The 27,920-nt window shown below is 50.7% G+C and overlaps 1 protein-coding gene across 1 annotated transcript in view; it reads right to left on the bottom strand.

Moving 5' to 3' along the window:
* LOC307199633 (uncharacterized protein) overlaps positions 1 to 26,071 on the bottom strand; it is a 371,007-nt gene extending 344,936 nt beyond the window's left edge. The window contains exons 1-5 of the mRNA XM_079947594.1: positions 25,486 to 26,071; positions 23,936 to 24,442; positions 23,691 to 23,772; positions 21,239 to 21,327; positions 17,373 to 17,513 (exon numbers count right to left, since the gene is read on the bottom strand). Of these exons, the coding sequence (XP_079803720.1) occupies positions 17,373 to 17,513; positions 21,239 to 21,327; positions 23,691 to 23,772; positions 23,936 to 24,343 (720 nt within the window). The 5' untranslated portion in view covers positions 24,344 to 24,442; positions 25,486 to 26,071. The remainder of the gene's footprint in view (positions 1 to 17,372; positions 17,514 to 21,238; positions 21,328 to 23,690; positions 23,773 to 23,935; positions 24,443 to 25,485) is intronic.
* Positions 26,072 to 27,920: the final 1,849 nt, after the last annotated feature.

The following is a 27,920-nucleotide window of genomic DNA, read 5'->3' as shown; positions in this document are numbered from 1 at the left end:
ATCAAGTGCCTCAGAGGAACAGGGATGCCGTGCTTTTGAGAGCAAATATTGGAGATCTTTACGATGTTGCAATCGTTGGGCAGAAACGCAACCCCCCATCTTCCTTCCTTCGTATACTACCGGGATCCTTATTGAGGATGCGAGGACGCGCCTGAAACCCTTGCCGGGCGAAGTGAGTAGTCTAGCCCCAGAGACGTTGAACGCCAGATGAAGTGAAGGCCCAAGACAGGTGTTGATCATCATGTGAGCTGCGCACAGGTGGTCTGAAGCGAGCTACCACCATTCCTGTGGAGCCTCCTTTTATTGAGACAAATATGCAAGCTAGGCAGATACATTTTTGGGCTGTGACCTTTACACATCTTCCGTCCCGAGATTGTGGGGTGGTACAAGGTTATTTTGGCACCTGTTCCACAGCGTCATTTTCCCCTTGCACATTGTATGACGAATGGAGACAAAAGTCTCATGGAAAAGGGTTACAGACAGGACACCGCAAACTGCTGAGATCGCGAAAGGTCAGGCAGAGGTGGAACGATGTACAGACAGCTGTGGCTTGTCTGGGGAGGGGTTTGCCCTGCACCCCAAGGTAACGCGTGCAGGCCGACCGTGGCTGCCTGCTGGTGGGGAAGTGTGCTCCCTCCGGACCCCACTGCCCCACTCCGCGATATCCCTACAGTGTTCTGATTTTGTATTTTTATGTTGTGAACCGCCCTGCGATCTGTCATTTGTGTGTGTTTGTGTGTGATAATTACAATAATACAACATACACCTCACCACAGCCATAGCAATGGAATGCAGGAAGCATCCTTAGACCAAGCCCAGCCATTGATCCACAGGTAATGAGCATTGGCAGTTGGCCCTTTGGGCTTTCAGACAGAGAGCCTTTTCCCAGCCCCACCTGGAGATGCTGAGGACTGAACCTGGGACCTTGGGCATGCAAAACAGATGCTCTGCCCCGAGCCACGGCCCTTCCCCATATGCCATCAGCAGAGGACATATCTTTGAAAGGAAATGAATGTGTGCCTTGCCCAAGCATTCCGAGCAGAACAGAGGCCCATTTGACCACCAGTGAGTTGGCCACAGATGCCCCCCGTGCAATCATTTCAAGAGGGCCCATCCTCCAGCATGAGAGCTGCTGCTTCCCCCTGCTCTGACATCTTGGGGGCTCCCTTACCACTAATATCTCCTGCAGCGTCTCCAGAGAGGGGGCCTCCAACAGCAAGCTGGTGAGCATGTTGAGGCAGGTGTCGATGGTCTCTTGATAATAGTCCTGAAAGGAGAGAAGCAAAAGCAGTTAGAAGCTGAACTCCCCCACGGAAACCCTATATGCTCTGGAGCCTTCTAGTCCAGGATCCCCTTTCCACAGTGGCCAACCAAGTGACCCAGTGGGAAACCTGCAAGCAAGGCGTGAGCTCAACAGCCCCCTCCTTCCTTGGAGGTTTTTAAGCAGAGGTTGGATGGCCAGCTATCACGATTCTATGGTTCTGGTTCTGGAGCACCTCGGGTTCCCCATGCCTGGTTCTTGGACTCCAACCACTCCTGACTCTTGGTCATGCTGACTGGGGCCAATGGCAGCACATCAGGAGAAGCACACATTCTTCAACTCTATTTCTTTTTGCAGCCCATAGCCAGAATGAGAAAAGAAGGAAAGAGCCACAGGGGGGGCTGTTGTCCTAAGTCTTTATTTCTTGCCACTCACCATCTGGCCTGGGGTGGGGCCTGAAGCCTCACAGGGACTGCTGGACTCTGCTGCCCAGGAGGACTCTCCTGTATGTGAGTGTCTGAGGGCCCTGCTCCTTCCTGCCACTCACCATCTGGCCTGGGGCGGGGCCTGAAGCCTCATAAGGACTGCTGCGCTCTGCTGCCCAGGAGGACTCTCCTGTGTGGGTGTCTGAGGGCCCTGCTCCTTCTTGCCACTCACCATCTGGCCTGGGGTGGGGCCTGAAGCCTCACAGGGACTGCTGGACTCTGCTGCCCAGGAGGACTCTCCTGTATGTGAGTGTCTGAGGGCCCTGCTCCTTCCTGCCACTCACCATCTGGCCTGGGGCGGGGCCTGAAGCCTCATAAGGACTGCTGCGCTCTGCTGCCCAGGAGGACTCTCCTGTGTGGGTGTCTGAGGGCCCTGCTCCTTCTTGCCACTCACCATCTGGCCTGGGGTGGGGCCTGAAGCCTCATAAGGACTGCTGCGCTCTGCTGCCCAGGAGGACTCTCCTGTGTGGGTGTCTGAGGGCCCTGCTCCTTCTTGCCACTCACCATCTGGCCTGGGGTGGGGCCTGAAGCCTCACAGGGACTGCTGCGCTCTGTTGCCCAGGAGGACTCTCCTGTATGTGAGTGTCTGAGGGCCCTGCTCCTTCCTGCCACTCACCATCTGGCCTGGGGCGGGGCCTGACGGGCCTCACTAGGACAGTTGCTGTTACTGCTGGAGGGGTGCAGAGTGCTTTTAAAATGTTTTAAAATTTTTATTTTGAATTTTTTGTATGTGGGGGGGGGGTGGATGTTTATTGGGCCTGGGAATTTGTTTGATTTTATGTTTTTGTAATTTTTGTAATTTTTATTGTTTTTTGTTTGTATTGTTTTATTTGTGTTGTTGTTGTTTTTTTGTTGTTTTTTAAAGGAGTTATTTTGTTCTTAATGGGAGGGGTCAGGGCTGCCGGGGAATGGGCCCCAGCCCACAAAATGGCTGGGATATGTTTCACGGGGGGGAATGCACTGGGACAACCGATCTCAGTGATCACGGGTAGGAGGAGGAGTTACGCTAAGACCAGACCATGTCATTACAGAGGAGGCAGGTTTAGTCATTGTCTGAGGAATATCCCTGCCTCCGGGTCTGGCCCTGACCAGATGAATACTAGAATCAGCAAGGGATACCCACATGACCTGAAAGTGTTGCTGTGCAATGCCAGGTCAATGATTCATAAGACCACTGCCATCCATGACTTGATCATGGGTGGAGGACTTGACCTGGCATGTGTAACAGAGACTTGGTTGGATGAAGCAGATGGGCCTGTCCTTGCTGCTGCTTGTCCACCAGGTTTCTCTTACTGTCAGGGACTCAGTGGGAGCGCAGGGAGGAGAAGAGATGGAGAGCGAGGGGGAGCAATCCGAGGGCAGCGTAGGAGAAGATGACAGCAGCCCGAGAGATTCCATGAGCCTCTCCAGCGAATTGGAAGATTCACAGAAGGGGGCGCCGATGGGCAGGGCAAGGGGCGAGCCAAGGGGGACACCCCAGGAGCAAGGGGCCAGCGGGGACTCCCAGAGCAGCAGTTGGAAATCAGGACCAGCTTCCCCACCAGAGCGCAGTGGGGGGGAGGAGTTCCAGGTGTCAGAGCCCACATATGCACCACCAGCGAGAGAAGATGAGTCAGGGTTGACCACGCCTCCATCGGAGAGCGAGTTAACGGTCAAGAGGAAAGTTGCAGGCTGGGCGCGCGCGCCAAGTTCAAAGGTACAGGCGAGCGGCACAGAAGGTAGCCCGGATAGGGAACCAGGTCCTAAAGCCCGCCGGAAGGAGGGGCAAGAATCGTCAGGGTCAGCGTCAGAGGAGTCCAGGAAGGATGAGACCCTAGCGGGCAGGAGGGCCCAGAGGAGAAAGGAACTTAGAAAGAGGTGGAGCAAAGCGAGAGTCTTAAACTGGTGTGGAAGGGGAGGAGACTCAGACGGGACTTCGCCGGTCTAAGGTCGGGACGTAGAGCTGCGCGCTGCGGCTTTAAAATGGAAACTGAATCTCAATAAAGACTTTTGTACATAACTACAGCCTAGCGTTGGTCCTCTGTGAGCTGGGACCTGGAGGCAGCTCTGACAGTAAGTCCCGTCTCCAATTTCAAAGAACCTCGCAACGTGAGAGGACGCAGCGAGGGGCGAAGATTGGTGCTTCGCGAGCTCACAAAAGCAGCACAAGATGACTACAGAAGAACGACTGGCAGCTTTGCAAGATGCCGTGGTACAACTTAATGCAGAAATACGAGCGGCAAGGAGGAGAGAAGAGGAATCAGATGCTGTCTGCAAGGATCTGCAAAACAGGTTGGAAATGTTGACTAAACAGGGGCCACCGACAGCCAAATCAGAAGGGATCGGGCTCGGGAAGAGAGGGGGGAGCCTGGTGTCGCATTTCGATGGGAGTCTGCAGCAATATCCTAACTTCAGAGCAGACGTAGTTTTTGCGCTAAAGTTGCTGGAGAAGGACTTTAGAGATGAGCAGGAGAAAGTAGGCTTCATACTAACGCATCTCCATGGAGAAGCTAAAGCATGGTTGCGCAATCTGTGGAGAGATAATGATCCAGTCCTCCAAAACGCAAAAGCCTTCATTAAGGCAATGGACGATTGTTTTTTATCGGAGATAGATGTGGATGTCGCTAGAAAAGAGATTCACGGTTTGAAACAAGGCAGAGCCACTGTAAGGCAATATCATTCCCGCTTTTTTGCATTGGTCAACGCGCTGGGATGGGAAAAAGACTCAGCGTCCGTCAGGGACCTGTTCTGGGAGGGGCTGAACGGGGCTGTGAAAGACGAAATCGCAAGGGGGGAGAGGCCACGGAGCACTCAAGAAGTGGTCCAGAAGGCGCTGACGATTGGTGTGCGGCTAGAAGAACGTCCCTGGAGCAAAGATGAAGGGCGTTGGGGACGCACGCCAGCAAGGGCACCTCCTTTCTTTCCCAGAGACTCAGCGCGCGCTCAATCCACGCCTCCACTGGGAGGGGGAGAGGAGCCGATGGAGATAGGTGGTGCCAAGGCTCAGTCAGTGACCAGAGCCCTCACACCAGGAGCAGCCAAGGTGAAGCCTCCTAGAGGGAACAGGAAGTGTTACATCTGCGAAAGTGCTCAGCACATGGCAAAAGAGTGCCCCCAGAGGCTCCGCAAGCACAATGCAGCCTCAGCAAAAGTAACAGAAGCAGCTCAGCAGAGGGAACCGCAGCAGGGAAACGACGAAGTCTGGCTGGAAGCAGAGCCGCTGGGGCCCAGCCAGACGAATCAGTGAAGCAGTCCCCAGGAATCTTACAGCCCACAGACCCCCTCCCGCCCAAACCAGTGGTGCAACTCACCGCAACACTCCAGCTTCCCAATGGGCTCACCATGGAAGTGCCTATTACCATTGACTCTGGTAGCAATGCAGACTTTATAGGAGTGGATTTCATCCAGCAACATAGCATAGCGCTCCTGCCTGCCACGATGCCCCTGAAAGTAGTGACAGTCGACGGAAGAGAATTGCTGGGGGGACAGGTGGTACAGCAAACGCCGCCAATGGTGATGCGCATTGGAAATCACCGCGAAGTCATCAGCTTCAACGTCACCCAACTGTCAGACACGCCCATAGTGTTGGGCATGAGCTGGGTGGACAGGCACAGCCCGGCATTGGCATGGTACCAGCGTAAATTGACCTTCTGCTCCTCCTACTGCGCAGAACATTGCATCATGACTAACCAGGAGGACGAGGGGCAAGAGGATGACCCACAACTACAACTGGGCATGCTGCAAGCGGTACCCGACAAGTACAAGGCGTTTTTGGAGGTCTTCTGCGAGAAGGAAGCGGACAAGCTGCCTCCCCACAGACCCTACGACTGCAAGATTGACCTCCTGCCGGGGGCAACGCTGCCGACCGGAAAACTGTACTCCATGTCTGAAGACGAACTGCAAGAGCTCAGGGAGTTCATAGATCACAATTTGAAGCGGGGCTTCATCCGAGAATCCAAAGCAGTGGGGGGCAGTCCTGTGTTCTTTGTGAAGAAAAAAGACACGCCCCAAAAGAGGCTGGTAGTTGATTTCAGAATCTTAAACTCGAAAACCAAGCCCACGGCTTTCCCGATGCCCAAGATCGACGACTTGCTCGCGACGGTGAGGAAGGGACGCATCTTCACCAAGTTGGATCTACGAGGGGCGTACAATCTTATACGCACGCAGGAGGGCGATGAGTGGAAGACGGCCATGTTCACGCCCTTGGGCACCTATGAGTATAGGGTTATGCCCTTCGGTTTACAAAATGGCTCCCACTGCTTCCAAGCCTTCATGCATCACGTGTTAGCGGGGCTCCTCTACAAGAAGTGCGTCTGCTTCCTGGACGACATTCTGATCTTCTCGGAATCGCAAGAGGCTCACGAGAGAGATGTCAAGGAAGTCCTGCAAAGACTACGGGAGCACAGGCTTTACGCCAAACTGGAGAAATGCCAGTTCGACATGACGGAGGTGGATTTCCTGGGCTACAAGCTGTCCGACAAGGGAATCGCCATGGACAGCGCCAAGGTACGATCAGTACTGGACTGGAAGAGCCCGCGCAATCGGAAGGAGGTCCAGAGGTTTGTCGGCTTTGCTAACTTTTATCGCAAGTTCATCAAGGGTTTCGCTATGCAGACGGCGGCCATCACGGACACCCTCAGCTCCAAGAAGAAGAAGTTCATCTGGACGGAGCAGGCGGAGCAGTCTTTTCAGAAACTCAAGCGTCTTTTCGCTTCCGAGGAACAACTGCTGCATGTGAACCCCAGCAAACCCATGAGGGTGGAGACGGATGCCTCCGACAGAGCCGTGGGGGCAGTCCTGTTGCAGCAAGACCCGCAAGGGGATTGGAGGCCGTGTGCTTTCTACTCCAGGAAACTCAGCAAGTCGGAGCAGAACTACACCATCTGGGACAGAGAGTTGCTGGCCATTCATGCAGCCTTCAAGGCGTGGCGGCACTTCCTCATCGGAGCCAAACACACGGTGCAAGTTCGCACGGACCATAAGAACCTGGAGTACTGGCGCACGGCGCGGTTCCTGAACCAGAGACACATCCGCTGGGCGGAGTTCTTTGCGGATTTCGACTTCAGGATAGAATATATCCCCGGAGACAACAACGTCATGGCTGATGCGCTATCCAGGAAGCCGCAGTATCTGGAGGAAGCAGCACCGGTAGCGGCCAAACACATTTTGGCACCCAAGGCGTGGGCATGCGCTTCAGCCACCGTAGACCTGGAAGCGATACGACGCGAGCTGCGAACAAATTCCTTCTCGCGATCCAAGATGGAGGAGGTGCGCAGCGGCACGGCAAAGGACGACGAGTTCCAGATACGCGACGGACTGCTCCTCCGCAAGGGGGCCATCTACGTACCGGGAGATGAACTCCGCGCGACAGTACTGCAACAGCTACACGACGCACCCAGCGCCGGACATTTCGGCAAGGAAAAGACGGTGGAATCAGTAGCCAGAGACTTTTGGTGGCCCAAGATGCGGGGAGAAGTCGCGGATTACGTCACGAGGTGCGACACATGCCAAAGGGCCAAACCAGTACACAGACCGCCGGCGGGACTGTTAGAACCGCTACAGACCCCGTCCCAACCGTGGGAGAGGGTGGCCTTGGACTTTGTCACTGACCTGCCCAGCTCGAGGGGCAAAACAGCAGTACTCGTGGTAGTCGACATGTTCACCAAGATGGCGCACTTCATTCCTTGCGCGAAGGTGGCCACAGCGGAACAGACAGCCAAGCTGTTCATAGACCACGTGTTCAAGGTGCACGGCCTGCCACGGTCTATCCTGTCCAACCGGGGGCGCCAGTTCATCTCGAGTTTCTGGCGGAAGCTGATGGGAATCCTGAACGTCAAGGTCAACCTAGCGTCGGCAAGACACCCGCAGACCAACGGACAAGCGGAGAGGGTCAACGCCATCATGCAGCAGTACCTGAGATGCTACGCTAACCAGCAGCCCTCGACTTGGGTGGACTACCTGCCCCTGGCCGAGTTTGCCTACAACAACACATAACACGTGTCCACGGGGGTGACACCGTTTTTCGCCAACAACGGGCGACATCCCAGGACCTTCCCGGGCTTAGAGAAAGAGGGGGAGGGGGAGCCGCAGGGAGCAGAGGCATTGGCAGAGGAGTTACAGGAGGTCCATGAACAGCTCCGTAGACAGTTAGACCTAGCAAAACACGCATACAAGGTGCAAGCAGACAAACACAGAAGAGTGGGGGAGGACATACAGGTAGGGGACTGGGTCTGGTTAGCGGCCCAGGCAGTGCCGGCCAGATCCTTAGCTAAGAAGAAGCTAGGACACAAGCAGCTGGGCCCTTACCTAGTCGAGGCACAGATCAACCCAGTGGCTTTCCGTTTGACACTACCGGAGGGTTCCAGAATGCACCCGGTCTTTCATAGATCGGTGCTAACGCCCTACAAGGCACCTCACAGGTTTCAGGAGCCAGGGACGGCTCCCAGTCCGCTTAGTGACGCACCCAGGACAGGGGGGTCGCCGAGGGCGGGGCCACTCAACGAGGTGACGGAGATTTTGGACTCGAGATGGGGGGAAGAGGGGGTCGAATATCCTCGCAAGGGAAGGTGCCCCGGTCAGCGCCAACAGCTGGGTGCCGTACTATGCGGTGGAGGAGCACTACCTCAAAGACGAGTTCCACGCACTCTTCCCACACAGGCCCATGCCAGAGGATTATTTTGACGAATATCTTTTCACCCCCACACTCTCAACCAGTACGTTTCAGGGGTTCTCCTCGGCTGAGGAGACGGTTCCAGAGACTACCTCGCCGGAGGGGTCGGTCTCAGACTTGGGTGCGGAACGCTCTTATTGGTGGGACACTCAACCCGAGGAGGAGTGGGGCAGGGGACTGCTCAGAGGGCCCTGGCACGCAGACTCCCCAGAGGAAATGGGGGAACAAGGGGGCATGGACGGGTTGGGGGAGGATCCTGGGTTCGAGCACGCCGGCAATGAGATGGAAGCGGAGGAGAGCGACGTTGATGTACCCGTCACGGACTGGCAGCATGCCAGGGGGAAAGACCGGTATCTGGCATGCACCCCCACAGCATTGGAGCACCCGGAACCCACGCCAGAAGAGAGGGAGGGGGGAAGGGGGGGCTTCGAGGGGGGATGGATGTCAGGGACTCAGTGGGAGCGCAGGGAGGAGAAGAGATGGAGAGCGAGGGGGAGCAATCCGAGGGCAGCGTAGGAGAAGATGACAGCAGCCCGAGAGATTCCATGAGCCTCTCCAGCGAATTGGAAGATTCACAGAAGGGGGCGCCGATGGGCAGGGCAAGGGGCGAGCCAAGGGGGACACCCCAGGAGCAAGGGGCCAGCGGGGACTCCCAGAGCAGCAGTTGGAAATCAGGACCAGCTTCCCCACCAGAGCGCAGTGGGGGGGAGGAGTTCCAGGTGTCAGAGCCCACATATGCACCACCAGCGAGAGAAGATGAGTCAGGGTTGACCACGCCTCCATCGGAGAGCGAGTTAACGGTCAAGAGGAAAGTTGCAGGCTGGGCGCGCGCGCCAAGTTCAAAGGTACAGGCGAGCGGCACAGAAGGTAGCCCGGATAGGGAACCAGGTCCTAAAGCCCGCCGGAAGGAGGGGCAAGAATCGTCAGGGTCAGCGTCAGAGGAGTCCAGGAAGGATGAGACCCTAGCGGGCAGGAGGGCCCAGAGGAGAAAGGAACTTAGAAAGAGATGGAGCAAAGCGAGAGTCTTAAACTGGTGTGGAAGGGGAGGAGACTCAGACGGGACTTCGCCGGTCTAAGGTCGGGACGTAGAGCTGCACGCTGTGGCTTTAAAATGGAAACTGAATCTCAATAAAGACTTTTGTACATAACTACAGCCTAGCATTGGTCCTCTGTGAGCTGGGACCTGGAGGCAGCTCTGACACTTACGCACAGCAACCCAGGTCATGTGGGCGGGGAGGGGGGGTTGCAGTGATTTTTAGGAAGTCATTAGTTTGCACCAGGCGTCCTATTGGGAAGACCCAGTTTTCTGAGTGCATGTTCTGGAAGTTGGGCAATAGGGGCAGTACAGGATTCCTTTTGGTGTACCGACCTCCCCGCTGCACCAAGGATTCCCTGCCTGAGCTGCTTCAGGTCGTGGCGGATGTTCTCCTGGAGACACCTAGCTTGGTCGTCCTAGGGGATTTTAACATCCATGCCAACACGACCTTACAAGGGGCCGCTCGGGACTTCGTGGAAAGCATGGCCTCCATGGGGCTGTCCCTGAATAAGTCTGGCCCAACCCATAGCCGCGGACATGCCTTGGACCTGGTGTTTACCTCTACGGATGTTGGTGATCTGACACTAAGTAAAAGTGAAACGAAAGAAGTGCCATGGTCAGACCACTTCCTGGTGCAACTGGACTTCTCTGCGACCCATCCCCTCTGCAGGGAGGTGGGACCGATTCGGATGGTCCGCCCCCGCCACTTAATGGATCCAAATGGTTTCCAGAGAGTGGTAGGGGATGCTTTATCCCATGTTGATGGCCTTTCAGCCGATTCCCTGGTGGCCCGCTGGAATGTGGAGTTAACCAGGGCTATTGACTGTTTGGCTCCGAAGCGCCCTGATTGCATGGAGCCCGGAGAGCCCCGTGGTTTTCCACGGATCTGAGGGCAATGAAACAATCGTTGAGACGGCTAGAGCGCCGGTGGCGGATAACCCATTCTGAATCTGACCGGACACGGGTTAGAGCTCAACGTCGAGCCTACCAAGTGGCAATAGCGACGGCGAAGAAGACTTTCTTCACCGCCTCTATTGCATCTGCAGAAAACAGCAGCAGGAGACTCTTTCAGGTGGTTCACAATTTAGCGGAACCACCTGTAACATCGGGGCCCAGTACGGGACACATGTTCTCCTGCAATGATTTTGCAAATTTTTTTGCAGATAAAATCACTCAGATTCGGGAAGAAGTAGACTCCACCGTGGGAGCAGGGCCGGGGCGGGAGAGTGCTAGAGTCCTGTCTGGTCAAGTTGTGTGGGATCAATTCCAATCTGTTACCTCCGAGGATGTGGACAGGCTGCTTGGACGAGTGAAGCCAACCACCTGTCTCCTGGATCCTTGCCCATCCTGGCTTATAAAAGCTAGCCGGGAAGGACTGGGCGATGGGCTTCGTGGGGTGGTGAATGCTTCCCTCCGCGAGGGAGCCTTCCCAGACCCGCTGAAAGAGGCGGTTATTAAACCGCTTCTTAAAAAACCATCTCTAGATGCGGCAACGATGGCCAATTATCGCCCAGTCTCAAACCTTCCATTCTTGGGCAAGGTGATTGAGCGAGTGGTTGCTGAACAACTCCAGGCACGCCTGGAAAAAGCGGACCATTTGGATCCCTTCCAGTCGGGATTCAGGCCTCATCATGGGACTGAAACTGCCTTGGTCGCACTGGTTGATGATCTCCGGCGGGCTAGGGACAAAGGTGAGAGCTGTTTCCTAGTTCTGCTGGATCTCTCAGCGGCGTTTGATACCATCGACCATGACATCCTTCTGGACCGTCTTGAGGGGCTGGGAGCTGGGGGCCCTGTCATACAGTGGTTCCGCTCCTTCCTCCTGGGGCCGTGTTCAGAAAGTGGTGGTGGGGGATGAGTGTTCAGACCCCTGGGCTCTCACTTGTGGGGTGCCTCAGGGTTCTGTCCTCTCCCCCATGCTTTTCAACATCTACATGCAGCCGCTGGGAGGGATCATCAGGAGGTTTGGGCTGGGTGTTCATCAGTATGCAGATGATACCCAGCTCTACCTCTCTTTTAAATCAGAACCAGTGAAGGCGGTAAAGGTCCTGTGTGAGTGTCTGGAAGCGGTTGGAGGATGGATGGCGGCTAACAGATTGAGGTTGAATCCTGACAAGACAGAAGTACTGTTTTTGGGGGACAGGAGGCGGGCAGGTGTGGAGGATTCCCTGGTCCTGAATGGGGTAACTGTGCCCCTGAAGGACCAGGTGCGCAGCCTGGGAGTCATTTTGGACTCACAGCTGTCCATGGAGGCACAGGTCAAATCTGTATCCAGGGCAGCTGTTTACCAGCTCCATCTGGTACGTAGGCTGAGACCCTATCTGCCTGCAGACTGTCTCGCCAGAGTGGTACATGCTCTGGTTATCTCCCGCTTGGACTACTGCAATGCACTCTACGTGGGGCTACCTTTGAAGGTGACCCGGAAACTACAACTAATCCAGAATGCGGCAGCTAGACTGGTGACTGGGAGCGGCCGCCGAGACCATATAACACCGGTCTTGAAAGACCTACATTGGCTCCCAGTACGTTTCCGAGCACAATTCAAAGTGTTGGTGCTGACCTTTAAAGCCCTAAATGGCCTCGGTCCAGTATATCTGAAGGAGCGTCTCCTCCCCCATCGGTCTGCCCGGACACTGAGGTCCAGCTCCGAGGGCCTTCTGGCGGTTCCCTCACTGCGAGAGGCCAAGTTGCAGGGAACCAGGCAGAGGGCCTTCTTGGTGGTGGCGCCCGCCCTGTGGAATGCCCTCCCATCGGATGTCAAGGCGATGGACAACTATCTGACATTCAGAAAACATCTGAAGGCAGCCCTGTTCAGGGAAGTTTTTAATATGTGATATTTTAGTGTATTTTTCATCTCTGTTGGAAGCCGCCCAGAGTGGCTGGGGAAACCCAGCCAGATGGGCGGGGTATAAATAATAAATTATTAATTATTATTAATTATTATTAATTATTATTAATTATTATTAATTATTATTATTATTATTATTATTGCCCAGGTGAGGGAACACCTTTTAAATGGCATGCAGAATCAAGAGACTCACAGCAAGCTTCAGCAGATCCAGCTAGGGACCCAGTATATTAGGGCTATTGCAATAGGGCAGCCTTGCCCACCAGCTGCTCAGCAAATTCGTAACAAAGCTTATGCAGGGGTTCAAACACAGCGCACAAAGAGTCATAAACATCAAACGTTTCTTGATGTATGTAAGGTATGTAAGGTTACAGGTCATGGGATATAAAGATACATAATTCCACACTGGGCTCAACTTCCTTGGGGTGTTCCAAACCATTTGGCCCTAACTATCGTACTTTAAGGGACGCGGGTGGCACTGTGGGTTAAACCACAGAGCCTAGGGCTTGCTGATCAGAAGGTTGGCGGTTCGAATCCCCGCAACGGGGTGAGTTCCCGTTGCTCGGTCCCTGCTCCTGCCAACCTAGCGGTTCGAAAGCACGTCAAAGTGCAAGTAGATAAATAGGTACCGCTCCGGCGGAAAGGTAAACGGCGTTTCCGTGCGCTGCTCTGGTTCGCCAGAAGCGGCTCAGTCATGCTGGCCACATGACCCGGAAGCTGTATGCCGGCGAGATGAGCACCGCAACCCTAAAGTCGGCCACGACTGGACCTAATGGTCAGGGGTCCCTTTACCTTTACCTTTTTATTGTACTTTAACCTCCATTGCAATAGCAATCAAATCTTCAGTGGGGGCTGATGTTGTTTATTGAGAAGGCCTTGTGGCAGCTGCCTCACTGCAAGAAGTGAGGTTGCAGGGAAGCAGGTCAGAGAGATACATAATTATACTTCCATGTGAAGACATCTGAAGGCAGCCCCGCATAGGGAAGTTTTAAATATTTGATATAATAATAAACATCATTGTATTTGATATAATAAACATCATTGAATACCTGGAAAAGAAGAATGAAATTCCTGCAGCATTAATTTTTATTGATGCAGAAAAAGCATTCGATAATGTATCATGGCGATTCCTATTAAAGGGTATGGAGACAGCAGGGATAGAAGGTGCTTTCATGGAGGGAATCAAAGCAATTTATTCAAATCAAAGAGCCAAACTGATTATCAATAACAATTTATCTGATACATTCGAAATTTCAAAGGGTACGAGACAAGGCTGCCCCCTGTCACCGCTTCTATTCATAATGGTATTGGAAGTAATCGCAAATAAGATAAGGAAAACACCAGAGATACGAGGAATTAGAATTGGGGTGAAAGAATTCAAACTGAAAGCATATACTGATGACTTAAATTTATAGACATATACAAACGGAACAGTCAAGTGATGAATAATTATTTCATATCATAGTCAGTTACGGTAGACAATTGATAGTATCAGTGATTAATTCTACTTACAGTGGTAATTGATTGAACAAATAATACTGGATTAGATTTTAATAAATAACAATAATAATAAATAATAATAGCAATAAATAAATAAATAATAGATAAATAATAATAGAATAATAATAATAAATAAATAAATGGATAAATAAAACATTAAAATAAAGAATATTAATATTAATAATATATAATAAAAAAATAAAGAGAATAAGTGGAATGGCATCACATACCAAGATTAAATTGATTAATTAATTAAATAAATCTAAAGATAAATATATAAATAGACAAATAAAATAAAATAAAATAAAAAAATAAAATTAATAATAAATAATTTACATATATTTTGGAACCCTCAGTTGCTTAGATCATGGTGACAATAATGCCAAGGTTGCAGGTTCGATCCCTGTATGGAACAATTGCATATTCCTTCATTGCAAGGGGTTGGACTAAATGACCCATGGGGTCCCACACAATTCTAGAGAGCCTAGATAGCTCAACTGGTTAGAGCATGGGGCTGATAATGCCAAGGTTGCTGGTTTGATCCCTGTATGGAACTGCATATTCCTGCATTGCAAGGGGTTGGACTAAATGACCCATGGGGTCCCACACAATTCTAGAGAGCCTAGATAGCTCAACTGGTTAGAGCATGGGGCTGATAATGCCAAGGTTGCAGGTTCGATCCCTGTATGGAACAATTGCATATTCCTTCATTGCAAGGGGTTGGACTAAATGACCCATGGGGTCCCACACAATTCTAGAGAGCCTAGATAGCTCAACTGGTTAGAGCATGGGGCTGATAATGCCAAGGTTGCTGGTTTGATCCCTGTATGGAACTGCATATTCCTGCATTGCAAGGGGTTGGACTAAATGACCCTCGGGGTCCCACACAATTCTAGAGTGCCTGGATAGCTCAACTGGTCGAGCATAGTGCTGATAATGCCAAGGTTGCTGGTTTAATCCCTGTATGGGACCCCTGCATATTGAATGAGATATTATAATATGAAGTAGGAAGCATCTTTAATATATATATATATATATATAGTAATAACACACGCACGCACATACTAATTGGATAAACAATTGAACATTTAACCAAATACTTGGAAAAATCGTTATTTATTATAAGTAAATCAATCGTTAATTTGTACATTCGTTTCAGAATCTATAACATGTGCCTGTACAACCGCTTGTAAACAGTAGCACGTGTTTGTGGCAGTAGCTTTAGCGCGTTATCCATGGCACCTAAGAGGAAGTGCTCTGCGGCGGAATCAGCTCACACCTCAGGCTGCATGGGTGCCACATGGACGGGATAATTACCCCAAACCTATTTCACACTACCTAAATGCCTTTAGATCGTTCATTGATGATTATGAGCAGCATTTTTTCGAGCAATCCCTAACCCCATGCCCTCCGCTGCTACCCCTGATATGATACTAGATTCCCAGGTGGTTCCGGAGAGCCCGCCTCTCACCCAGGTTGATGACCTCCCAGGCACCTCTGCCGCCCTCTTCAATGATTCTCAGTTCTCAGGCGCAGGCCCAAGCTCTCGGGCAGTATCTGCGGCAGTGCAAAATAGGCCTCTGGCCCTCAGAACTGCATTGGGTCGCCTGTGCGGAGGCCGCTGGCCTGTGTCAATAACTCTGTTACGTACAGTTCTTCCGGTTCTTTGCAGAACCGAGGGGGAGCTTCAGACAGTTGAGGGGGGACAAACCGTCAAGTAAAAGACGCACCAAGAAGAAGCACGTGTGTAAGAAGAGCAAGTCGAAAACGGGCGACATGGATGAAGAGTCAGAACAGCCTGTGCGCTTTCTGGGGTGGCCACCATTAGCTATGATAAAAGTCCGAAGGAAGGCTTCCAGGATCCCTCTAGCATGCTGGGATCAAATTGAAAATGGCACCTGGTCTGTGGCGGTCGTCCCGTATGTTGAGAAGAAGCCATTAGATTCTTATTGCACGGGTAAGCCGGACCTGAGAAGGGAGCCAAAGCGCAAGGTATGCTGGGAATTCAATAAGGGGTCATGCCAAAGGCAGTTGTTAAGTTGTGGGTGAACATAGCAGACGACACAGCGATTTCTCCAGAGCAGCTCTTTACTTGCAAGCTGGACAGAACTGAACAGCAAACAGCTCAGCCGGCCTACTTTTATAGGCAGCCGGCTGTCAACATTGTAGCAACAACAACCCAGAGTTTCCCGCCTAAAATAACTGACGTGGTCAAGGCGGATTTTGAGATGTGGATCAGATTTCTGGAACACTACAACGGAGTCTCCCTATGGCAGGAAATCCTTAATTTGGCCTCTGATTTCCAGGTCCACTCCAATGCGGCAGGGTCCCTGGGCTTTGGTCTGTTCTTTAAGGGACGTTGATGTGTGCAACAATGGCCAGCAGAGTGGCAAGGGGAGGCCATCATGCGGGATCTCACTTTTTTGGAGTTTTTTCTCATAGTTGTGGTGGTTCACATATGGACCGAGGAGTTCCGGAATCATCGGGTGTGCTTCAGAACTGATAACCAGGCCGTGGTTAACATACTGGCTAGCAGTCATTGCGTTCTGAGAGGGGTCTCGCCTACTTCGATCATTTGTGCTCCGATGCTTTGCTTCCGGTCGTTAGCACCTTGGGCTCAGCTGCTGCCAGAACCCTTTCCAGATCACCTACGGAACCTTGGAGACGTGAAGTGATCAAGGGAGTATTGGCGTCTGTTGCACCCTCTACCTTCAGGTCTTATAAGAAAGTATGGTGCGACTTCACAGGTTTCAGGTCCAAAGTATCGTCCCTTTCCCCTATCGTATGAAACTTAGGTCAATTTGCTGGTCCTACTTTGAGGCCTGGCTGTTCTCTGCGGCATACGCTATAGCCTTCTTTGGTGCCTTGTGGGTTGGCGAGGTGGTAGCAGAAGCTACCTCAAGTGGAACAATGCGCAGCCTCCTGCTGGAGGACGTGCAGGTGTCCAGTTCAGGCGTGATGGTGCAGGTGCATCAGTCTAAGATGGACCACGGCAGTAAGGGCACTGTAGTACAACTCACGGCCTCCGGTCAGAAGGGCCCATGCCCAGTAAAGGACACCAGGCGATACCTTTACCTCAGACCTCCCGGCCTTGGCCCGCTCTTCATTCATGAGGATGGATCCCGATTGATGAGGCACCAATTCACCAGGGTATCCACCAGGGGGGAGGATTGCCCAGAGTTGCTGAGCTTTTGGGGGGGGGGAGGACTACCCACAGTTGTTCAGCTATTTGGGGGAGGGGATTCCAAAAATTGCTCACCAGCTGGACCTATGCTGCCACTCACACACGTCGCAAAACCCACCTATTGTCTGTCCCTTGCCGGCAGAAACCGCCAATCGCCTTCCCAATTTCTGCAGTGACAGCCAATCAACACCACCCCTTGCCGCAGCCACCAATAACACGCACAATAGCCGCGGCTTGCAGCGGCAACCAAACCCACGTCCCCCCTATGCACTATCCGTGTATAAGATGACCCTCATTTTTAAACATCGTTTTTTAATAATAATTAAAAAAACCTCGTCTTATACACGGAAAAGTATGGTATAGCTGAGAGAACAAACAACTGGAGTCCGTGGGATAATCAGAGCCATACCTTCCTGGTGTTCTGGAATTGAAAGAGGAGCTCCTCCATGATGAGATCAACAAAGAAATGCAGGTCATCTGGCCGTGCCCCAAATGCCATTTGCCCACAGCAAAGGATGACGGTGATACTGGCATTTGTCTCGCCAGTATTCTGGAGGGTAAGGATGGGGAAAATGAGTTTGGGAACCTTAAGTGCAATTGGAGGCAAATCACCATTTAGTTGGGACCTTTTAGCAGCTGGGAAAATATTAGTAGTCAGTAAATTGTAGTCAGTAAATTAGTAGTCATTAAATTGCTGTGCGAAAGATTGAGGGCATAAAGAGAAGGGGGCGACAGAGGACGAGATGGTAGGACAGTGTTCTCGAAGTCAGGGGCTGATGGGAGTTCCAATTCAAAACACACGGATGGGGAAGGGGCACCAGGCTGGGGGTGGCTGACCTACACTCTTGCTATGCTCCTTCCTCACTTCACACCCTTACCTCAGACATCTCAGTCTTCCTTGCAATGGCTGCGTGGCCAAAATCCCGCACTGCCATCAATATTTGAGATAAGTGGTGGTATGAAGCCACACTGATTGCCTCCGAAATTCCCTAGGGAGAATGAGCCACATCAAACATGTTGTTTTCTTGATTGCAATTAGTGATCATGAGGGATAGAGGATAAATGTGATTGTGTAAGCAGATTGCTGCAAAATGTGGGGAAACAAATTTAAGTGGAGAAATGAGACACTTAGAGAACCAATTCTTAGAGAACTTAAGAGAACAGATCCTTCCATCCTGGATAATAATAGGGGTGGTTTGAAGAACGATATTTCTGTGGATTCTGATGTGAACTGACCAGACCACACCTCCCAGACTCATGTGCAGCTTGAAATGCAAGGATGCCTTGCATTCTGACATTTTCGAATCTTGTGATACTGTTCTTGGCTTCATTAAACACCCAACTACATTAAAATGCATCATTTATACACTGGAAGTATTTGTAATCCACCCCTCACCCAAAGGCGCCAGAACAGAAATATGCACCATCTAAACCAGGGTGCTCCAATTTCTCATACCAAGTGGGCCACAAGAGTAGTTCAGCACAGAACCTGTGGGCCACACACTGACTTGTCGTGTGGGAGAGGGGAGCAAGGCCAAAATTTGACACACACCCCCGGCCCACATGCTGCCTTCCCAAAGGTAGGCAGGTGAGGCACTGGGTTTTGGGAAGGAGGCACAAGGCTCTGGTGCGACCTAGAGCCTTCCCACCTTCTTCCCAAAGCTGGGAAAGAGCTAACTAGGCTTTGGGAAGAAAGTGGAGGACTCTAGGACCCTGACAGATCACACATGCCTCCTTCCCAAAGCCCAGCACCTCCTTACCCAGCTTTGGGAAGGCAGTGCAAGGCCTACAGGTGTGTATGGGTGCCTCAAAGGTTTCTGAGGGCTGCCAAGGAAGGCATTGAGGGCCACTTGTTGGCTGCTCTGATGTAACCCAAAACTAACCAAATCTGCCCCAGGTATATTGAATGCTGAAAAGCGGTTCCTACTATAAGGGACTTTGAGGGTGTGACTGGGTGGGCATGAAATCCTTGGAGGGTGGTGTAGTTGGAGGAATGAAGGTCACGAGCAGAGACCAATCAGGAAAGAAGGACAGAGGGCTGGTAGGGTCTGTGGGGTAATGTGGATGAGTAAGAGCGGGGGGCACCGCCTGCCCAGGGGGACCCTGGATTGTGGTGGTGGGACACTGGGGAGCAGCCTGGGGAAGGGACAAGCTAGGAGGTGCTTGAAGCAGGAGGGTTCAGAAGGAGGAGGCTCTTCCAGGACACGGCTGGAGGTTGAGAGTCTCCATGTGAGCGCAGTCCCAGTCCCGCTGGCTCTCCTCCCCCCTGACATCCCACACATTCACTCACCTCTCTGTTTCCTCTTCGAGAGGCAACGTCAGGAGTAAGTGCAAGTACTGGTGGACTGTCTCTATGCTCCTGGAATCCGTAACTTGAGTCCATAGTATCTATAGAGGGCATTCTAAGGGTTGGGGAAGATTTTGGTGAGTCACAGGGAGGAGACCCCACCAGCTACATCAACTGCTTTTGGAAAACCAAAGAATTTCAATTTTACCGTCTGAAAATGTCGGGTAATACTAAATAATAATAATAGATTGCAAGTACTAGACAATTGTTTTAATGATTTGTATGCAATTTTACACATAGTTTACTTATCACGCAAAACTAAATTATATTAATTTAACCACATCTTCTGAATTCCTAAGTCATGTTACAACTCTTTAAAGGTAAAGGTAAAGGGACCCCTGACAAATAAGTCCAGTCGCAAACGACTCTGGGGTTGCGGTGCTCATCTCGCTTTAAGGCCAAGGGAGCCTGCCTTTGTCCGCTTCCGCAGTTTTTCTGGGTCATGTGGCCAGCATGACTAAGCCGTTTCTTGTGAAACCAGAGCAGCACACGGAAATGCCGTTTACCTTCCAGCCAGAGCGGTACTGCTTCGGCTGGGGAGGGCAGGATATAAATAAATTATTATCATTATTACTATCTACTTGCACTTTGTGCTTTCGAACTGCTAGGTGAGCAGGAGCTGGGACCGAACACTGGGAGCTCACCCCGTGGTGGGGATTCGAACCGCCAACCTTCTGATTGGCAAGCCCAAGTGGCATAGTGGTTTAACCCACAGCACCACCTGCGTCCCTATGACAACTCTTTAGTATTCCTCATTTGGGGAATTTGAAAGTTGAAAAGTTCAGCATGTCCTAATTGCTCTGCCTCCACTGTTGGAGGCAGGAATGCTTCTGAATACCAGTTGCTGGAAACCACAGGAAGGGGAGAGGGCTCTGTGTTCGAATTCTGCATTCCAGTTTCCCATGGGCATCTGGTTGGCCACTGTGAGATAAGGATGGTGGTCTAACCCAGCAGCCTCGTCTTTCATTCTATGACACACTTTTGTCCTAGATACGCTGACCCTAGGCTCTTCCCGCTTTTTAAGAGAACTAATACCTGCAACCGCAGCCTCTTACGGGTTTCCCCACCCTCCCCCCATGACTGAAATTGGGAGGGGGTGTTCTCTTTTGTGGCACTCCACCTACAGCACGGTTGTTGGTTGCCAAGAGAGAGAGAAAACCTGAGCAGCAGGTTGCATTCAGACGACCTCCTGGTATTCCCTGCGAGGACAGCCAGAAGAGGCAGAGTTGGTCAACCTGCCCAACTCTCTGCCCCCCCTCTTTTCCCAAAGGGGGAAAGGGGGAGCCAATTGCTGTGGACCCTCAAACTCAGAAGAAACCGGAGTTCCGCCTGCACCAGACATTAGAAGCACCCTCATGCCCCATGAATGGTCTTGCTTCCCCCACAGAACCCCAGGAACCTTAAAGCTTCTTACAATACAGGGTTTCCCAAACTTGGGTCTCCAGCTGTTTTTGGACTACAACTCCCATCACGCCTAGCTAGCAGGGCCAGTGGTTAGGGACAATGGGAATTGTAGTTAAAAACAGCTGGAGACCAGATTTTTACGGCCCCCTCTAGCTTGTCCCTCAGGGCCTGAGTGTGCTAAGCAGGAGGGGGGGGATGACCTCCCGCGCTCCTTCAAGAAAAGGTCTTGTTCGAAGTTCACCCTTCCAACAGGAGGTCGTTCCAGGTTAATTGTGTTCACGTTCAAGTCAAATAACCAAAAGAGGGAAAGGTGGAGCTTTTGCTTGCTGACACTTACTCAGGAAGCCTGCAATCTGGTTGACTTGGTAGTTCTGAGGGAGCTTTGCCTCTGAATGTTTCGTTCAGTGTCTCCCTGCTATGTACAAGGCCTGTGCTAAGAAAGAAGTCAAACTTCTCTCTTCCTCTTTTCTCAGATTGTATGCCGCCCCCTCCCCCCCATGTCATCTATGATACTCAGGACTTACCTTGTCGCGTCTAGGCTTGGATGTATTCTGCTGGGCAGGGACAGCTGCTCTTAGGCTGAATCCTGGGACAAGGCAGCCGATTTTGTCTGCTTTTAAAGTCGGAAAGAAAAGGGAAGAAAATGAAGAAAAGTGTCATGTTTTTTGCCTAGAGAACAGTTGCCATTTATTTGCCACTTGTCTTCTCTAAAAAAAACCTGCATGCCTAGAAATAGACTTCATGCAAAAATCATTTGGAGTAAAATTTATTGCGGTCAATTTTTTTTTTTAAGTAACACTCCAAACGAGATATTTAATACATTTTAAATTGTATTTTAACCCTTTTTTTAATTAACTGCCCCCCCCATTATGTTTTCTTGTAATTTTATTGGTGGTAGCCACCCTGAGCCCAGTTCTGGGAAGGGAGGGCGGGGTATAAATAAAAATTTATTATTATGAGAGTTATAGTCATGTATACTTTGCTTATCATTGAACTGTAGAGTCAGAAGGGACCCCGAGGGTCATCCAATCCATACCCCTGCAATGCAGGAATCTTTGGCGCAACATGGGGCTCAAACCCATGACCCTGAGATTACGAGTCTCATGCTCTATCAACTGAGCTGGAGTCTGGTTCAACATTTTAGGCCTTTGTAGTGCAATCCTTTACACATCAACTCAGAGGTTCTTTTATGCCTTCTATTCCCAGGTAGAGATCCCCGCAGCCTTACAGCAAAGGCTCCTCAGATTGTTGGAATTCTTTTTAAAAAAACAGTGTAAAATATTTTGTGCTTCTTTGTTTTTACCACCTGCGGGGTTGATTTAGGCAAAAAAGGCCTTGTGATCTTCGGATGGGCAACAATTCTGTTGACCCTGTGTGAGTGGGGGAATCCAGACACATATTAAAAATGCTGTGAAAATGCTTTTTAAAAGAAGCATTTTGAAAAATATATTGAATTTGCCATAAGCTCACCATTGCCATCTAGTGTCACCTTTGTATAATGCACTTAAAACGTTGCATTTGCGACTTCCGGCATGGACTACCATGGCGTGCAGCGGACCCATGAAAGCAGACTCTGACCATGCAGTTAATTAAGGATAATATGAGAGTAATTATCCTTGTGACCCCCCCCCCCAGGTCAGGGAGGGCAAGCTTTGACTGGCGGATAGTCCGTTAACTGTCTCTCGCTCCGACGGAATGCAGGGGGCAGGGGCCTTGAGTGCTTGGCACTGCATGAATCAGAACTCTCCAATGTGGCCACCGTGAGCGGGAATACTTCTGTTTTTTAAGATAAAAAATCTGGACTTAAGAAAAAGGTGTGTTTTGGAAGACGGAGACATGATAACCTGCTAAATGAATCAGCCACTGTGTGCCAACGTTTTGATCTGGAGAGGACTTTGCCGTAACAGGATTGTTAGGTAAGTGAGGGGGGGGGGCTTCAGTTCTCTTTTTATATTTACATTATTTTTGCTGATTTATGATCCGGAAAACCTTCACTGAAGATGAACTAAAAAATTATTAATGGATTGAATACATTCCAAACTAAAAAAAATGGGGAGGGCTTCCCATGTTCTGGCTATCGGGAGAAAGTTTCTTTCACTTGTTTCTGTGTTCTTCTCGTTTTTCCCCAGATTCAGGTAGGTAGACCAGTTGGTCTCTAAGGTGCTACTGGACAATTTTTTTAGAAGGATTCTTTTAAATACTGTTTAAGGACAATTTTTTTTTTGTTTTAAGACTTGATTCTTTTAAAGGAATTTTTTTTGGAAGAGTTTTTCCCCAATTTCATAACTCCGATCTTAACCCACTGTCTTATCATCACAATCACTGGTATATGACTTTCTATTGTGTTTAACAAATCCATATGTCTATTAACTTGCAAGAAGCATTTTATTCTGTGTTGTTATCCGTCGGTTGATTTTCAGCGTGCCCCCCCCCCAGGCCACGTTTTTTATCTTCCATGGCTCTGGGCTCTCTTCCAGCTCTCCTTTGTTTAATAAGATTTAAGGCGCAGCAATCTTTCAGGTCTTAGGGGAAATGGGTGGAACTCCATGTTGATTTCTTCAAATCATTCTGTCTGTGCAAGCATGCCAGTTTTCCAGATTTGACAGAAGAAAAAAGAGCAGGAGATTCCTTTGCCCCCAGAAACGCCCTGTCTCCCCCACCCCTCAGCCTCTTTCCCCCCAAGATTCCTTCCCCCTATCTGATCTGGTTCCTCAGCCACTGTTTCCCCTCCACCAGGATGAAGAGATGGAGGAGGAGATCTTGCTGGCATCCTTCTTTCACCTACGAGAGACAAAGGGGAGCCAGGAGTGCATGGTGCTTCTCTCAGAGGTGCATTCTGGCCTTTGTGCCCGTTTCATATTTTAGTTATGTGAAAATACATCTCTTGTCCTTCTCTCAGATACTGAAAGAACCCAGGGATTACTTCCAGCGTCAACAGAACATGGCCAGACTGAGAAACAACTCCTTCCTCCTTACCCAGCGGCCTCTCTCTGGTGTCCAGCGAAGTCCTCTCTGCCTCAGAGGGATCAGGACCCGTTGCTGCCGACTGATCCTTTTCCTGAAAGAGCAATAAGGATTTGTAATAGAGAATGTGGAGATGGGTTAGAAAAGGAACGGCTGGGACAAAAACTTGAGGGGTATCCAGTGTCATTCCAAAAAAAGGATGGGATTTAGGGATACTGTCCCTCCTGTTCAGAGCCCCAGAGGAAAGTCTCTCTCACCTGCTGCTCTGCCTGCTTTCTCTCCTCTGCCTGACTCAGGAGGAAGCCTTCGGCCAGGGCCACTGCCTGGGAACTGGTCTCTGCTCCGCATTCCCTCACCCAGTTCTCCATCTCTGCTGGAAGGACAGCCAGGAACTGCTCCATGATCACCAGGTTCAGCATCTCAGCTTTCGTGTGCCTTTCTGGCTTCAGCCACTGGTGGCAGAAGTAGTAGAGTTGGCTGCAAACCTTGCGGGGTCCTTTGGCCTCCTGGTAGCAGAACCACCTGAACTGCCGGCTCTGCACCTCTGAGCGGAGGGTGTCCTCCTCACCCAGGATCTTCTGCAGAGTTTTCCCAGAATCCCCCACTGGTCCCATTGTCAATGCCATGACCTCTTCCTGCTTCAGGGCCAGCTGAGTCTTGCTCATCCATCTGTGCTCTCAGGAAGTCTCCAAAAGATCAGAAGGAACCCCTTGGTCTTCTGCTAAGTTCTGTCCATCCAAACAAATGAGAGGTACTGGCAAATTCTACAAACAAAGACACTGTTCTGTTATAAAACTGATAAATGGGAAGGAGAAGGTGGTTCCCTGTGCAAGTGTAGATGAGTCTTGGAAGGAACCAGGACTGGACTGCACCACAGGCCAGACTCTGAGCTTTCTTTAAGAAAAAAAGGAAGAAGAAGAAATCTTCTAGTTCTAGTTTTAAACTATTTTTTTATAGTGTTTTAATGTTGAAATCTGCCCTGGGAACTTAGGGTGAACTGCATGTAAATAATAGGATGGGTAATTACTAATTATAATAATTAAAATAACAATAATGTTGCATAGCATAACCCCACCACCACATCTGCTTAGAGGTTCCCAGGTGGCCTCAGTGACTAGCATTGCCCCCTTCCAGCTCTGGCTAGTTTGCCAGCCCCAGTCTCTTTGGGATGAGAGGACAAGGCCATGGTATTCCATGTTCTGGATCCAATGGGATCATTGCAATGCTCTCCATGTGCAGCTGCCCTTGAAGACAACTCAGAAACAGCTGCAAAATGCAGCCGTCAGATTACGGACTGGGCTCCGTCTCTATTAATTTCATTTCTTTCCCACCATTTTCTCCAAGGAACTCCAGGGTCTACCCCTCCTTCCTGAATCCCCAAAACAACTCTTGAGAACACATTCGAATTCCTTTTTTTAAATTTTATTTTATTACCTTAATATAATTATTACAAAATCAAAATCAATTAGCATAGTGTTACAATCAAAGGAGACACCTTGATCATGAAGGAGGTTTTCCCAGGGTAAGGCTCATCTATTGCACTGCCGGTGTGCCGACCCCTGCGATTTCCCCAATATTAATTAATAAATTACATACAAATATCCAAAGTTCCATAATGCTGTTAATAAAAAAGAAAAATATAGAAAAGAAGAAGAATTAAAAATAAGAAAGAATAAGAAAAAGGAAAAAGGAAAATTAGAAAAAGAGAAAGCGAAGAAAGTAGGAAGAATTTCTTCCAAATTTATTCTACATGTATTTCAATAAACAAATAATAATAAAATTTCATTGAATGACTTCCACCGCTTACATTGCACTTCCTCAATTGATTGCATGGGTCACGCTCTCCTTTCTTTCTTTTTTCTTTCTGCATCTATTTTACGTACAAATCTTTCTTTTTCACTACTACGTCTGCTAGTAGATGGCCCGGATTCCTCGGTCTGAAGGGGGCCAGGGATGCCGAGGAATGCCTTGGTCCCCCTCCCCGGCTTGGCAGAGAGGAAGGGGGCAGGAGTCTCTCTGCTCCCTGGACTTGGGGGTCCCCTGCCCCCCCCCGGGACTCCCTTCTCCCCACTGCGCCCTCTGGCGGGGGAGACAGGAGACTCAGCCCACGAAGAAGTTGCCAAGGCGACAGGAGCTCCCTTTTTGGCTCCGGAGGACCTCCTTCTCCTCCACTGTTTCCTGTCCCCTCTAGGAACCCAGCTCAGCTACTCTTAACCCTTGGAATGCCGAGCTTTCTCTCTCCAAAGCCGCCCAGGCGGATCCAGAGAGGATTTCCTTGGGTGACCTTCGCTCTGGAGGACCCGCACCCCTCCCCCCGGATTTCCCATCCCCTCTAGGAAGGCAGATCCGTTGCTTTTAACCCTTAGGACGGGGAAGGTTTTCTCTTCTGGCTTGTGAATACCTTATTTCTATGGGTAGCCAGAATCGCACTGCTGATCCAAGGCCCAGATTGCCCAAGGCAGAGGAGCTGAATTCTGTGGAAGAGAAGAATGGAAGCCGGACCGAGAGAGAGGAGTTCGAGACCCAGAGGAGCTGCGGCGCCCCCTCCTCCCCCCCAACTCCCGCGCCAAGCAAGGGGGCGGCGAGAGCCGAGCTGAGGCGGTCGAAGAGGAGGAGCCAGGGGCGGAGCCAGGAGGGCGTGGGGGGGCAACTGACCAATCACGTCGCTTCTACCCCCCCCAAAGTCATGCCCTAACCGAACAGAAATTCTGGCTCCGCCCCTGGGGGAGCGAAGCAGCGGGAGGCGGACAAACGGGGCTGGGCTTGGCTCTCCGCCCAAGGGGCCCTCAGCCTCTCCCTCCTTCGAGCGCCGTCCAGACCCTCCTGGGCCCGCCTTGCGGCTTGGCAGCATCCTTCTTAAATTGCGGCAGAAGAGGCGGCACTCGGACTTCCCTTGATCTGCACACTAGACTTCTGTGGAGGCAGCCGAGAAGAGCATTCGCCTTTTTTGCTGCTGCTGCTGCTGCATCACAGCGTTAAGCTTCTGGTCTTCGCTCGCCCCCCTCCCCAGCCTAGCTGGTTTGCATCTGCCCATGGAGGTCCCCCTGCAAGAGCTATGCTTCTCGGCCATCCTGCCCTGCATTTACTCAAGTGAAAATCCCACGGTCCTCCCTGCCATGAACGTGCCCTCTGCCCCCCCCCCCCATGCTCACTGCCAAGGATTTTGCTGCGCTTGCCTGTGCTTTTGCTGGTTTTGTAAACTGCTTCAAGGTTTTTTGTTCTACAATCAAGCAACACATACTTTTCATGAAAGAGTGAAATGGAAACATGGCCACCTGCCCAACCTGAGGAGGTGTGTGCATTGAGGTGTGTCAGGAGCTCTCCAAAAACAGAGTGGGTTTTTGTTGGAAGGGGACAACACCTGCTTCTGGTGCTCATGAGTAACAGTGACTGGGTGTCAGTTGCAATCAAAGTGTACTTCCTGCATTGCAGGGGGTGGGCTGGATGACCCTTGGGGCTCTCTGAAGCCTACAATTCTCTAGAATCTGAGGCAAACTGACAGAGTGTTTAGCTTGGGTGTAGGTGCCAAATGAAGGTCTTTCTGCGGCAAATAGCCTAGATTGGCATAGAGTTTTTTCTTTGGGCCTTTCCCTGAACCCATAAATTTGGGACTTGCTTCCAGAAAAATGTGCAGGACAGACCTGCAGCCATTCCATGTAAAGACACACACACAAAAAACCCCTCTATGCTGACTTGCCCACTTGCCCATTTCAGGATAGTTTCACCCAGGTTCCAAAATGTCACACTGATCTCAACAAAATTTATTTCAAGTTAGTGTGCATATAGCTATAGCCTTATATTACTGTTAAGTTTGCTTCAGATGATTCAATTGGTTTCACTTCTGCCGTGTGTGTTTGCCAAAGGACTTTTTTGCCTGTTCTTAAAGATCACAAAGACCACACAGAGAGCAACCTGCGTAGGGGAAACTTCTGCACCAAACACATCAGCGAACCCAATGCACCCAGGTATCTCTGCCTCGTGTGAGATAGAGAGTGGTTGCCAGTCAGTGCAGAGCAACCTTTCTCCACCTTGGGTCACCCAATGTTGTGGGAGTACAAGGCCCATCATCCCTGACCACTGGTCCTGCTAATGAGGTCCTGACCACTGGTGGCTTGGGCATGCTGCAGGCCCCATGGTGAGTGCCGCCCAGCATTTTGTCACCCTCCTCAGTGGTGACGCCCAGGGTGGCACACAACCACCGCACCCCCTTCCTCTGCCCTTGCCTGCAGAGACAATGGAATG

This window comes from Podarcis cretensis (genome assembly GCF_951804945.1).
Source record: "Podarcis cretensis genome assembly, chromosome: 12".
Taxonomy (NCBI): Eukaryota; Metazoa; Chordata; class Lepidosauria; order Squamata; family Lacertidae; genus Podarcis; species Podarcis cretensis.
Note: the sequence above shows the minus strand (reverse complement) of the source record. Positions and strands in the feature narration are given on the sequence as shown.